Raw genomic sequence first — 13,491 nt, 5'->3', positions numbered from 1 at the left:
CAAGGGGCTTATTTCTCTCAAATTTTGTGCACAAATTTGTTTACATCCTTGTCAGTGAACAAGTACATTTATTTCGGGATATGAATACCTATTATGCCCACTTCACCGTCAGACCATTTTATTGGTAAACTACATGGTAATGTCAAATGTAAAAATAATAATAATAATTGTGATCCAATACGTAATATAGTACACTTAATTAGGTTGTAATCCAGAGGTTAGGGAAATGATTTAGATCCTCTGAGGCTGTGGACTGATCCAAATTGTGGATTTAAAAGAACATAACATGACTCATCAGTGTACAATGACACATTTGTATAAGCACCTTTGGCAGCGATTAAGTCTCTAAGTGCTTTCCGGCCTCCCGAGTGTCGCTGTGGTCTAAGGCACTGCATCGCAGTGCTAGCTGTGCCACTAGAGATTCTGGGTTCGAGTCCAGGCTCTGTCGCAGCCGGCGACCGTGTGCCATGACCGGGAGACCAATGGGGTGGCATGCAATTGGCCCAGCGTCGTCCAGGATAGGGCAGGGTTTGGTCGGCAGGGATGTCCTTGTCCCATCGCGCACTAGCGACTCCTGTGGCGGGCCAGGCGCAGTGCACGCTGACACTGTAGCCAGGTGCACTGTGTTTCCTCTGACACATTGGTGCGGCTGGCTCCCTGGTTAAGTGGGCATTGTGTCAAGAAGCGGTGCGGCTTGGTTGGGTTGTGTTTCGGAGGATGCACGGCTCTCGACCTTCGCCTCTCCCGAGTCTGTACGGGAGTTGCATCGATGAGACAAGACTGTAACTTCCAATCGGATACCATGAAATTGTGGGGGAAAAGGGGTAAAAAATAAAGTAAGTCTCGAGCTTTCCTCACCTGGATTGTGCAACATTTGCCTATTTGATTATTTTCGAAATTGTTCAAGCTCTGTCAAATTGGTTGTTGATCATTGCTAGACAACCATTTTCAGGTCTTGCCATAGGTTTTCATGTAGATTTAAGTCAAAACTGTAACTCAGACATAGTAGTCAGATAGTCAGTCTTCTTGGTAAGCATCTCTAGTGTAGATTTAGCATTGTGTTTTATGTTATTGTCCTGCTGAAAGGTGAATTCATCTCCCAGTGTCTGTGGGAAAGCCAGGTTTCCTTGGTGAACCAGGTATTCCTCTAGGATTTTGCCTGTGCTTAGCTTCATTCTGTTTCTTTCTTATCCTACAAAACCCCCCTTGTCCTTAACGATTACAAACATACATATAACATGATGCATCCACCACTATGCTTGAAAATATGGAGAGTGGTATTCAGTCATGTGTTGTGTTGGATATGCCGCAGATATAACACGTTGTATTCAGGACAAAAAGTGAATTGCTTTGCACTATTACTTGCATTGTTGCAAATAGGATGCATGTTTTGGAATATGTTTATTCTGTAAAGGCTTCTTTTTCACTCTGTTGATTAGGTTAGTATTGTGGAGTAACTACAGTGTTGAACCATCCTCAGTTTTCTCCTATCACAGCCATTAAACTCTGTAACTGTTTTAATGTCACCATTGGCCTCATGGTGAAATCCTTGAGCGGTTTCCTTCCTCTCCGGCAACTGAGTTAGGAAGGACACCTGTATCTTGTGACTGGGTGTATTAATACACCATCCAAAGTGTAATTAAAGGTTCAATAAAAATAAACAATGAATTAATAACTTCACCATGCTCAACGGGATATATTTTTAACGTATGCTTTTTTATTTTTACTCATCTACCAATAGTTGCCCTTGTTTTCGAGGCACTGGAAAACCTCCCTGGTCTTTGTGGTTGACTCTGTTTGAAATTCGACTGAGGGACCAGTGGGGTACAGGGATGAGGTAGTCATTCAATGTCTATGCAACTTATGTGATTTGTTAAGAAAATGTTTACTCTTGAACTTATTTAGGCTTGCCATAACAAAGGTGTGAATACTAATTGACAAATGTTTTATTAATTTGCAAACATTTCCACATTGACACTATGGGGTATTGTGTGTAGGTCAGTGTCACAATTTCAATTTAATCCATTTCAAATTCAGGCTGTAACACAACAAAATGTGGAAAAGTCAAGGGGTGTGAAACATTTCTAAAGGCTCTGTACATCAGGTACAGTCTAACTTGATCCTTGTGTGTTTCAGTCCCTGCTCACACAGCCCTTGTGTGATGTCATCCACGAGGCCATGCAACGTCACATGCAGGGAATCGACTTCAGAGAGCGCAACGCAGGACCAAAGATCGACATGCACATGAAGGACGAGGGTGAGTTTGCCACAGTCTAGTCACCTCTCGTTTTGGTCACACTTTGAGTTAATAAGTAGTACCAGGAGTTTGTACTGACCAAGTTACCTGACAAGGAAAAACTCTGGGCCACTTGTTATTCCCTTCAAGTGGCTCTTTTTGGTTTTTAAGGTTTTTGTTATGAGGTGCACATTGTCTTGCTTGTTGTCTTGCTTCAGCAAATATGGTATATTGTTATTATTCTCCTTGCTCCCAGGCTTCAATGTTGTGGCCAAAGTGCACCGTGATACTGGCTTTGTTTACGGTGGCAACCGCTTCAACTGCGGAACATGGATGGACAAAATGGGAGAGAGTGACAAAGCTCGCAACAAGGGCATGCCTGCAACACCCAGGTAAGACTCTATCCTCTTTACCCCTATTTCTCAAAGGTCCAATTCAGCTGTTTTTATCTCAACATCAAATTATTTCTGGGTAACATTTAATCACCTTAATGTGATTTAATTAAAATGGTCAAAATTAAACTAAAAATAGCTTCTTAGCAAAGAGTAATTTCTCAAACAAGAATTTTGCTAGGACTGTCTGGGAGTTGTCTGAGTAGGGAGGGGACAACTGAAAACGAGCTGTTTTTGGCTGAGAGGTTTGGAACAGTCTTTCTTATTGGTCTATTTACTAATTTACCGGTCACCAGGCAGGCCAAAACTCCATCCCACCACAACAGGCTGAAATTTCAGCCTGTCTTTTCAAACAGCTCTTACACTAAAAGGGCATTGCCATCATTTTCACAATTTCACAGTATTATTCCAACCTCATGGTGTGGAAATATAGTATATAAAATACAGGAAAATCAAGCTTTTGACTGCTCTGGGCCTTTAAACCTATAAAACAATACAATTAAACCAAACTAGGGAAAAGGGAAAAGCCAGTGTATGTTTTAGTTGGGTGTCTTTCCTGCTTCTCCTGAAGTTTGTGAAGATGTAATAATGCATATTAAATTGATTTGATGTGACTTGTCTCCCTGGTTGTGTGTCTCCAGAGATGGGTCAGCGGTGGAGATTGTGGGCCTCAGTAAGTCTGCGGTGCGCTGGCTGGTGGAGCTCCATAAGAAGGGCCTGTTCCCCCACAGCTCCATGAAAATACACCGGGACGGTGAGTGCTGCCTGGACACACACACATCCACCAGCAGTGCTGGCATACACACACATTGACATGTATGCAAACATACATGTGCAATGTCCCTCCCTCAGAGACAATTGTTTCACTAATAAGACCTAATGAAACATGTTTTATCATATGATTGTTTTCCCTTGCAGGTAAGGAGGTGAAGGTTTCCTATGAGGAGTGGAACCATAAGATCCTGGCCAACTTTGAGAGGAACTTCTATGTGTCCCACGACGAGAAGGACCCCAACGAGAAGCACCCTGACCTGGTCCACAAGAGAGGCATCTACAAGGACAGCCACGGAGCCTCCAGCCCCTGGTGTGACTACCAGCTCAGGCCCAACTTTTGCATTGCCATGGTGGTGGTGAGTTGCCCCGTTCCTTCAATCCTTTGCATGTTTTTTTCTCATAGAGAAGCATTGTAATGTCAGTTTTCTTCCAGCATTGACTGAATTGAAATGGAATTGACACCAACCCTGGTCCTTAGCCCATATACACTACCGTTCAAAAGTTTGGGGTCACTTAGACATGTCCTTGTTTTTGAAAGAAAAGCAAATTTTTCAGTGTAGACATGGTTGATGTTGTAAATGACTATTGTAGCTGTAAACGGCAAGATTTTTTATGGAATATCTACATACACGTACAGAGGCCCATTTATCAGCAACCATCACTGTTATGCAGAGTTGCAAAGAAAAAGCCATAGCTCAGACTGGCCAATAAAAAAGAAAAGATTAAGATGGGCAAAAAAACACAGACACTGGACAGAAGAACTCTGCCTAGAAGGCCAGCATCCCGGAGTCGCCTCTTCACTGTTGACGTTGATACAGGTGTTTTGCGGGTACTATTTAATGAAGCTGCTAGTTGAGGAGGCGTCTGTTTCTTAAAACCTGTTGGGGCTAGGGGGCACAAGGAGTTCCCTAAAGGGATCCCATTCAGCTGAAAAAATATTCTTTAGAAATATTTAACTTTCACACATTAACAAGTCCAATACAGCAAATGAAAGATAAACATCTTGTTAATCTACCCATGGTGTCCGATTTTTAAAAAATGTTTTACAGTGAAAACACAACATATATTTATGTTAGATGACCACCAAATTCAAAAACACACAGCAATTTTTCAGTCACAAAAGCATATATATATATATATGCACATTATCAAACAAAACACACAATACATGTATAACATGATGTCCTATGAGTGTCATCTGATGGAGAGAATCAAAGGTTAGTGATTCATTTTATCTATATTTATCTTTATCTATATGAGTTCCATTATACTCACAGACATAATTCAAACAGTTTTAGAAACTTCAGAGTGTTTTCTATCCACCAGTAATAATAATATGCATATATTCCCATCTGGGAAAGAGTAGGAGGCAGTTTACTCTGGGCATGCCTTCCATCCAAAAGTGAAAATGCTGCCCCCTAGCCCCAACATGTTTCTTAAACTAAACACTCTAATGTACTTGTCCTCTTGCTCAGTTGTGCACCGGGGCCTCACACTTCTCTCTCTATTCTGGTTAGAGCCAGTTTGTGCTGTTCTGTGAAGGAAGTAGTACACAGCGTTGTACGAGATGTTCAGTTTCTTGGCAATTTCTCGCATGGAATAGCCTTCACTTCTCAGAACAAGAATAGACTGATGAGTTTCAAAAGAAAGGTATTTATTTCTGGCAATTTTGAGCCTGTAATCGAACCCACAAATGCTGACGCTCCAGATACTCAACTTTTCTAAAGAAGGCCAGCTTTATTGCTTCTTTAATTAGTACAATAGTTTTCAGCTGTGTTAACATAATTGCAAAGGGTAATGGGCTGACAAAGGGCCTCTGTATGCCTATGTAGATATTCCATAAAAAATCTGCCATTTCTAGCTACAATAGTCATTAACAATATTAACAACATCAACAATGTCTACACTGTATTTATGATCAATTTGGAATTGGTCCCCCGTTTGCTGCTATAATAGCCTCCACTCTTCTGCAAAGGCTTTTCACTAGATGTTGGAACATTGCCGCGAAGACTTACTTCCATTCAGCCACGAGCATTAATGAGGTTGGTGTTCGATGGGGTTCAGATCAGGGCTCTGTTGAGGCCAGTCAAGTTCTTCCACACTGATCTCGACAAATCATTTCCGTATGGACCTTGCTTTGTGCACGGTGCCATTGTCATGCTGAAACGGGAAAGAGCCTTACACAAAGTTGGAAGCACAGAATCGTCTAGAATGTCATTGGTAGTCCGTCGGACTGCCAGATGGTGAAGCTTGATCACACTCCAGAGAACGTGTTTCCACTGCTCCAGAGTCCAATGGCAGCAAAGCTTGTGTGTGGCTACTCGGCCATGGAAACCCATTTCATGAAGCTCCCGATGAACAGTTATTGTGCTGACGTTGCTTCCAGAGGCTGTTTGGAACTCAGTAGTGAGTGTTGCAACTGAGGACAGATGATTTTTACGCGTTATCAGCTTCAGCACTCTGCGGTCTTGTTTCTGTGAACTTGTGTGGCCTACCACTTCGTGGCTGAGCTGTTGTTGCTTCTAGACATTTTCACTTCACAATAACTCTTATGGGTTAATAAGTTGACCTGAATGGTGTTCTCTATTCTGTCCTTGAGGCTCCGGAGTTGTTCACTGTGGAGAGAGCCTGGAAAGCCCTGGGAATTGCTGAGAAGAAGCTGCTAGGACCTCTGGGAATGAAGACGTTGGACCCAGAGTAAGAGACCTCATTATCCCTCATCACCATGGGACCTGACCAGGAGAACCTAGGGCCCTGAGTTTTTCTTATTCAGGTCATATGTTCAAGAAAAACTCCTGGCCCCACTCATACTTGTTCATTAACTGATTCATTTTCAATACTTATTTTCCTGGCACATATACTGACATCAAGTTAATTTCTCCCCTAGTGATATGGTGTACTGTGGTGTCTATGACAATGCCCTGGACAACGATAACTACAACGTGGCCAGAGGTTTCAACTACCACCAAGGACCGGTGAGCGTCCCTTACTGAGGAATTGAGTTGTATTATACCTTGAATTAGGAGTTATTGTTAACTTTATTATGTCAATGCTCCAGAGGGTATAAATAAAGATGTATTAAATTGATTTGATTGGTTTAATTACTTTTTGTTTGTTTTTTAGGAGTGGCTATGGCCAATTGGGTACTTCCTGCGAGCAAAGCTTTATTTTGCCAAGAAGCTTGGGAAGGAGACCTATGAACAGACAGTGTACCTGGTGAAGAGCATTCTCTCTCAGCATTATGTCCACCTGGAGAGGTAAATACACACTAACACACACATTTGCACATGTGCACACACACACACACTTTGAACTTTCATCCATGTCTCTTCTTACCCTAAGGTCTAGCTGGAAGGGTCTGCCAGAGCTGACCAATGAGAATGGCCAGTACTGTCCCTTCAGCTGCGAATCACAGGCCTGGTCCATCTCCACGGTGCTGGAAGTCCTCCACGACATATAGCACCTCACTTCCTGTGGGCGGAGACTCGCCCCATGATCTAATGTCCTCCTGTAGTCCGGCACTGTTTTAATTCACCTTCATAGTGTGGTGTTTGTTGTCTTGTTTTGGACCACATGTACACCCTATGCATTAAACCTACTGGGCTCGCAAGTATAAAGTAATGCCTTGTGAACACCAGCAATTCTAGTGGTTGTGGACGGCATTGGGAAATTTTTGCTCACGGCCTCATTTGACGGCTGACTTAGTGTTGTCAAGGTATGATCCCTGTGTTACAGTAGATACATGAGCTAATGTTAAAGCACTTAATGATAAAGTATTAAAGATGAAGTATTGGAAGGGTTTGGAAGACCGACTGTTTTAAACCAGCTAACCTCATAGGCAGTTGAACTTTAACCGTGTGTCGACTGCACTGCTACCCGGTCCATGGAGATCCTTTTAAAGATGGTATCAAAATGTACTGTACTATGAAATTAGTCAAGTGACAACCCATTGCTGTGTGCTTCCATGCCTTTTTATTAGAATTTAGATCCCTAAAAATAAACCTCTGTGGAAAGCATCACTGTGACAGAAGAACTTGTAGAGTAGCTGTTCTATCCATAACCCACCCTAAATGTGATGCATCGCTCCTTGTGAATCTGGTGCCACTTTTTATGAGTCAGCATGTTCCCAGTTTATAGTGTGATTGATAAGTGTGTCTGCCTACATAGTGTTGTCACATAAACAGTCTGCAACATGAGACATTCTGTGTCTTTGACTTGATGTTTGTGTTGAGGTGAAGAAAACCATTATAGGGTGAGCCTGTTCACCAGCTTTTTTTCTCCGGATTGTTAGACACAGCACAAAATAAATGTTTTTTATACAGTACCAGTCAAAAGGCTGGACACACCTACTCGATCAGCTCCTTTGTCTCACAACAACCTCTCCCTAAGTATAAGCAAGACAAAGGAGCTGATTGTGGACTATAGGAAAAGGAGGGCCCCCATTAACATTGACCTTGCTGAAGTGGAGTGGATCGTGGGTTTCAAGTTCCTTGGTGTCCACATCACCAATGAACTATCATGGTCCAAACCCACCAAGACCGTTGTGAAGGGCGCACGACAAAACCTTTTCCCCCTCAGGAGACTGAAACGATTTGGCATGGGTCCCCAGATCCTCAACGTTCTACAGCTGCACTATCGAGAGCATCATGCAGTAACAGTGTACAGTCGTGGCCAATAGTTTTGAGAATGACACAAATATTTTTAAGACACCATCACAACTCTGTTTTCTCACGCAATTGCATAGCTTATAGAACCGTTGCGCAACATGGGCTCTCATGAAGTGTTTGATTGGATTTTACATTGCATTTGAATTGATGTCAGAATATTCGAGGGGCAATGGAGTGCCAGGCAGTTAGCAAGTTTGGTAGGCTAATTACCATCAGAGCTTGGAGAAGCCTAATTTCCGTGACTAAACGGTCACGTGGAATCTGACTGCCGTCGTGACTTGTGACTGCCGGTGTGGCGGTAATACGGTCAATGTATCAGCCCTAATTCACACCATCAGGTCCTAGTCCGTGAGAACTCTGATGTGATGTCACCTTGGTGGACACTCCTCCCAGTGCAGAACTCATGTGTGGGTGCAGGTCTGGTCACGGTGTTGCAGTAAGTCTCGTCCACCTCGAGCCATCATAGTGGACACACTGATACCTGCAGAGCATAGACTACCATGACCAATATAATACTAAACAATCAGGCTTACACTAAATATCCCACTGAACATGTATCCTTTATGGTTCTTTTGTTCATGAGACTAAACTATCTTTAGTGGGAGGTATGATCAATGTGTAGAGAAGAGACAAGAAGTGATTTGCCAGTACCGGTATGTGTGTTTGTTAATGTTGGTGTAATGTATGTGAATGTGTTTGAGAGTATGTGTGTGTATGTGTACATTGTATGTGTGGTGTGACTGGTAGCTGCACCTGTGGTACATGTTGAACTGCAGGGTGCATAGGCAGATACCTTCCATCTGTACAAGTCAGCAAGGCTGATGTCATGGTCTAGCAATCGCACCTCAAACTCATTGCTGCTGGAACGCACGGGAGAGAGAAGGAGAAAGAATGATAAAACCAGAGGATAGGAAAAAGAGATGCACACAGAGGGAGAAAGGTGATTGAATGTCTGAATTAAACTAAATTGAAGCCAACAAATTAGGTCATTAATATAAAGGTAGTCGTGGTAATTCAATATGAAGGTGCAAAGAGCCTTCAAACAAAAGCACATCTACAGTTGAAGTCGTAAGTTTACATACACTTAGGTTGGAGTCATTAAAACTCGTTTTTCAACCACTCCACATTCTTTTGTTAGAAAACTATTGTTTTGGCAAGTCGGTTAGGACATCTACTTTGTGCATGACACAAGTAATTTTTCCAACAATTGTTTACAGACAAATTATTTCACTTATAATTCACTGTATCTCAATTCCAGTGGGTCGACGTTTACATACACTAAGTTGACTGTGCCTTTAAACAGCTTGGAAAATTCCAGAAAATTATGTCATGGTTTTAGAAGCGTCTGACAGGCTAATTGAAATCATTTGAGTCAATTGGAGGTGTACCTGTGGATGTATTTCAAGGCCAACCTTCAAACTCAGTGCCTCTTTGCTTGACATCATGGGAAAATGGGTCTTCCAAATGAACAATGACCACAAGCATACTTCAAAGGTGGGCCGGATTGGCTTAAGGACAACATAGTCAAGGTATTGAAGTGGCCATCACAAAGCCCTGACCTTAATCCTATAGAAAAAGCCTGTGTGAGCAAGGAGGCCTACCAACCTGACTCAGTTATACCAGCTCTGTCAGAAGGAATAGGTTAAAAAACACCCAACTTATTGTATGAGGCTACCCGAAAGTTTGACCCAGGTGAAACAATTTAAAGGCAATGCTACCAAATACTAATTCAGTGTATGTAAACTTCTGACCCACTGGGAATGTGATGAAATAAATAAAAGTTGAAAGAAATAAAAGCTAAAAGAAATCATTCTCTCTACTATTATTGTGACATTTCACATTCTTAAAATAAAGTGGTGACCCTACCTGACCTAAGACAGGGAATTTTTACTAGGATTAAATGTCAGGAATTGTGAAAAACTGAGTTTAAATGTATTTGGCTAAGGTGTATGTAAACTTCCGACTTCAACATTATTTGGGCAGACTCTCCTCTCACCCACTCCCAAAATCTTTTCCCCACCGCTCCACCGAGGCAGCTCACCTCTCTGTGTTAGGGGCCTGTACTGGTGCCACCTGCTGGAGGTTGACGAGGTAAAAGCTATCTGTCCCATTGGGCTCTGGTTCGAAGAGGAGTCCATAGGGGGCGTTGTCCTCGGCCATGCCCCCGTGGAGGTTGAGGCTGCCTGGGTAGATCTCCAGCCGGTTCAGGTTATGGCCAGGGAGCTGCTGGAGTTGAGCTCCAGGAAAGGGCAGAGGTTGGAGCCATCCTGGCAGGCTCGTCTGGGGCCTCCAGGCTTGTCTGGGGCCTCCTGGAACATGCTTCGTCGGAGGGGCTTTGATGGTCGATGGGTGCTCTTTGAACCGGGAGAGTCACTGTCGATCAAGTTTGAATCTGTCACTGGTTAAATACATAGACAAATTATTTTAAATCTAATACATAAGGTCACATAATTCTACAGAACACTAACATCACAAAAGGGCATCAAAACCTTTTCCTAATATCCCGTAATATAAATACATGACCCATATAAATAATTATAAGATATCAAGAAATTTGCCAAATAAAAGAAACAGACTACCGGGCAATGTCCGGTAATACAGATACCAAAACTCTGTTAAATAGTCAAGTGGATACACAGCCCAGATGCAAAGTTCATATCCAGACACTGTAGTTAGCAGGTGCAGGATATCCCTGGTCTCCAAGCTTATTCTCCAGGTTGTTGTGGTAGATCTCACTGACAGGTCTGAACACCAGCATGGCTGGTTGGTGGCTGAGGAAGACCTTCATGGTCATGATCCAGACCATTGTCTACATCTGGGGGCTCGTCCGAGACCAGAAGGTCACTATGGTTTCCCAGCTTTCCATAATGATCCATAGCCTCATTATCGGTGAAGGAGAGTTCTGTGGTGATGTCGTTGCCTATCGTTTCTGGGGCCACTGGGGTCCACGGTTCCGGGACCACTGGATCCTGAGGTGGGGAGATCATGGATAGTGCTCGTATCTGAACTTCATCTGGAGCTGAGTCTAGGGGTGGATGTGCTGGCTTCGGGAGTGCGAGGTATGGTGTACTCGTATGTGATATGGGGCAGTTTTCCATTCAGGCTGTAGTACTTGTAGAAAATAGTATGATGAATTGTAATCACATATACAACAAAGCCAACATGTCAAGGTTTATTTGAGTAATCACTGTAAAGCATGCCCTAGTTACTTTCATTACATACTGTACCTAAATACCTACCATGACATTTAGCCCCTGGTCCCTGGGGATTGTCAATAATTGTGTTCCCATTGAAAAAGGAGTGTCCTGATTCATCGGCTAGGACTAGGGCTGGGGCAAAGCAAATATATCTGTCTTTTTAATTTTGTTTTTTACTTATTCCACAAACCCTGACAGTGTTGATTGGATAAGGCCTTTTTAATCACGCAGAAATCAACAACTGCTCATATTTTTTAATTCTAGCAACTATAACTTAACCTTTTACTGCAGTGGGCTAAATCAGGGTCATGCAGTGTTTCTTTGTCTTAAACAAATCTACTTTGAAACAAAAGTATACACCCACCTCACACACATGGATAGGGGTTTAAAAAAGAAGAAGACACCTTCATCATGTCAGATATTGAGTTGAAATATAATAAATTTAGAGTTTGCATCCCAAAATTTCACTTTATATAAATCACAGAAGACTGGAATATAACTAAACCGTTTGACATAGAAACACTGCATGTTTGGCGTGTTTAAAAAAATTATGTTTAGTAATTATGAAAATATGAAAAATATGAATAACATTCCACCCATGAGGCCACTAGAGTGAGATTTGGTCATTTGACTGCAGGAAAGGGCTACTACCCAAACTTTAAAGTTGAATAATATCCTCCAAGCATGTTCTGCTTGTTAAGTTTTAAAAATTGTAATTACTGTATCCCAATTAATCTCCATACATCATGATCTGGATGTTACCGAGAAAATGTTCTGTTTTCCGTCTCTCAATGATCTGGATGTCGTTGCACCGGTAGGAATGTTGGTAATAAACACATAACCTGATCCAAAGGAAAAACAATAACACCCACTTTAGTTGAGCCTTTATTTCCAGGCACATTGTGACATTGAGGTTGAAGCTCTTTGATTTTACAGATGTTGAAAAGTTACTTAAAACATAGGATATGCTGTATAAATACTGTACTACTTCAGATATAGCAGGAGCTGCCATTCCCGCCACACACACTGCACTTATCTACCATTTAACTGGAGTAATGCTTGCTGTCACACCCCACCATCTGTTGTATAGGGCATTAAGGGGAGAGAGGAGAACAGAGACCTCATTGCTAGGGATAATTTTCCTCATTTTCCTGTAACCTGACCAGAAAAAAACTATCTATATTGTTTGGTAGATGCTTTGAACTAAACAAGATTTGAGTAGATAATCAGGAAAACCTAGCAATAACTCATTAGAGACCTAGTTCCAAACAATGTGCACTCTTCAATGGGGAAGAAGGCAGTGTGTTGTTGTGATTCTGGATGGCCAGACAGCTAGTAACAATGACAAGAAGCTGACGTGTGGGGGATCTTGGGTGGCTCATTTCAGCTAGTCTTATCTTGTTTTTGATACCATGTCTTGTTTTGAGGTGTTTTGACTGAAGTCACATCTATGCTAATATGTCTCAAATTTACTAGCTAGCTAACCAACAACTGCAAATATATATTTGAGAGAACCAATTCTCATTGTGCAAATATCTTTATGTTTTCAATAAATATTAGAGAGGAAATATAGTGTACATACTGTCAACAATCTAAGCCTAACCCATCCTTTTTGCCCCAAAGTTGCACAAGTGTTGGTTTTGTTGCTAAACAAATCTCCTGAAGTGTACACTCGTTCACTACTTCCCACAAATATAAAAGCATTGGATTGGTGGAGTCATAGGCTAGTGGGATTTTCCAATATATTTCTTATACCAGTAATTTCCTTTCAAATCAGTGAAAAGAAGTGAACAAGTGCACCCTTTGGGAGAAAGGAGAGATAATTGGGACATAGTCAGAGACAAAATAAGCATGATAGATGAGGATAAAGACAAGAGCGAGAATGAAAGCCATGACTAATTCATTGCTTGCCTGATAGAAAGGCACCCACTCATAGTGTCTCCTACCAAAGGCTTTGGCATTAAACTGGGAGCACTGCTGCTGCTTGAAGCTGACAGCACTGACTGTCAGCACTGACTCTGTTGATACACATGACCAAAAGTATGTGGCCACCTGCTCATCGAACATCTCATTACAAAATCATGGGCATTAATATGGAGTTGGTCCCCCCTTCGCTGCTATAACAGCCTCCACTGTTCTGGGAAGGCTTTACACTAGATGTTGGAACATTGCTGCGGGGACTTCCATTCAGCCACAAGCGTATCAGTGAGGTCAGGCACGGATGT

The 13,491-nt window shown here is 42.1% G+C and overlaps 1 protein-coding gene across 3 annotated transcripts in view; it reads left to right on the top strand.

Annotated features, from left to right (window-relative positions):
• The window catches only part of LOC135558571 (glycogen debranching enzyme-like), a 30,381-nt gene extending 22,783 nt beyond the window's left edge, over positions 1-7,598 (top strand). For all 3 annotated transcript variants that reach the window (XM_064992470.1, XM_064992468.1, XM_064992469.1), the window contains 8 exons: positions 2,137-2,257; positions 2,493-2,628; positions 3,270-3,382; positions 3,547-3,758; positions 6,002-6,099; positions 6,290-6,377; positions 6,526-6,659; positions 6,745-7,598. In XM_064992470.1, coding sequence (XP_064848542.1) covers positions 2,137-2,257; positions 2,493-2,628; positions 3,270-3,382; positions 3,547-3,758; positions 6,002-6,099; positions 6,290-6,377; positions 6,526-6,659; positions 6,745-6,862 — 1,020 coding nt within the window. In that variant the 3' untranslated portion in view covers positions 6,863-7,598. The remainder of the gene's footprint in view (positions 1-2,136; positions 2,258-2,492; positions 2,629-3,269; positions 3,383-3,546; positions 3,759-6,001; positions 6,100-6,289; positions 6,378-6,525; positions 6,660-6,744) is intronic.
• The last annotated feature ends 5,893 nt before the right edge of the window (positions 7,599-13,491 follow it).

Source organism: Oncorhynchus masou, chromosome 17 (genome assembly GCF_036934945.1).
Source record: "Oncorhynchus masou masou isolate Uvic2021 chromosome 17, UVic_Omas_1.1, whole genome shotgun sequence".
In the NCBI taxonomy this organism is placed as follows: domain Eukaryota; kingdom Metazoa; phylum Chordata; class Actinopteri; order Salmoniformes; family Salmonidae; genus Oncorhynchus; species Oncorhynchus masou.
The sequence above is the reverse complement of the archived record's forward strand: the minus strand, read 5'-3'. Positions and strand labels throughout refer to the sequence as shown.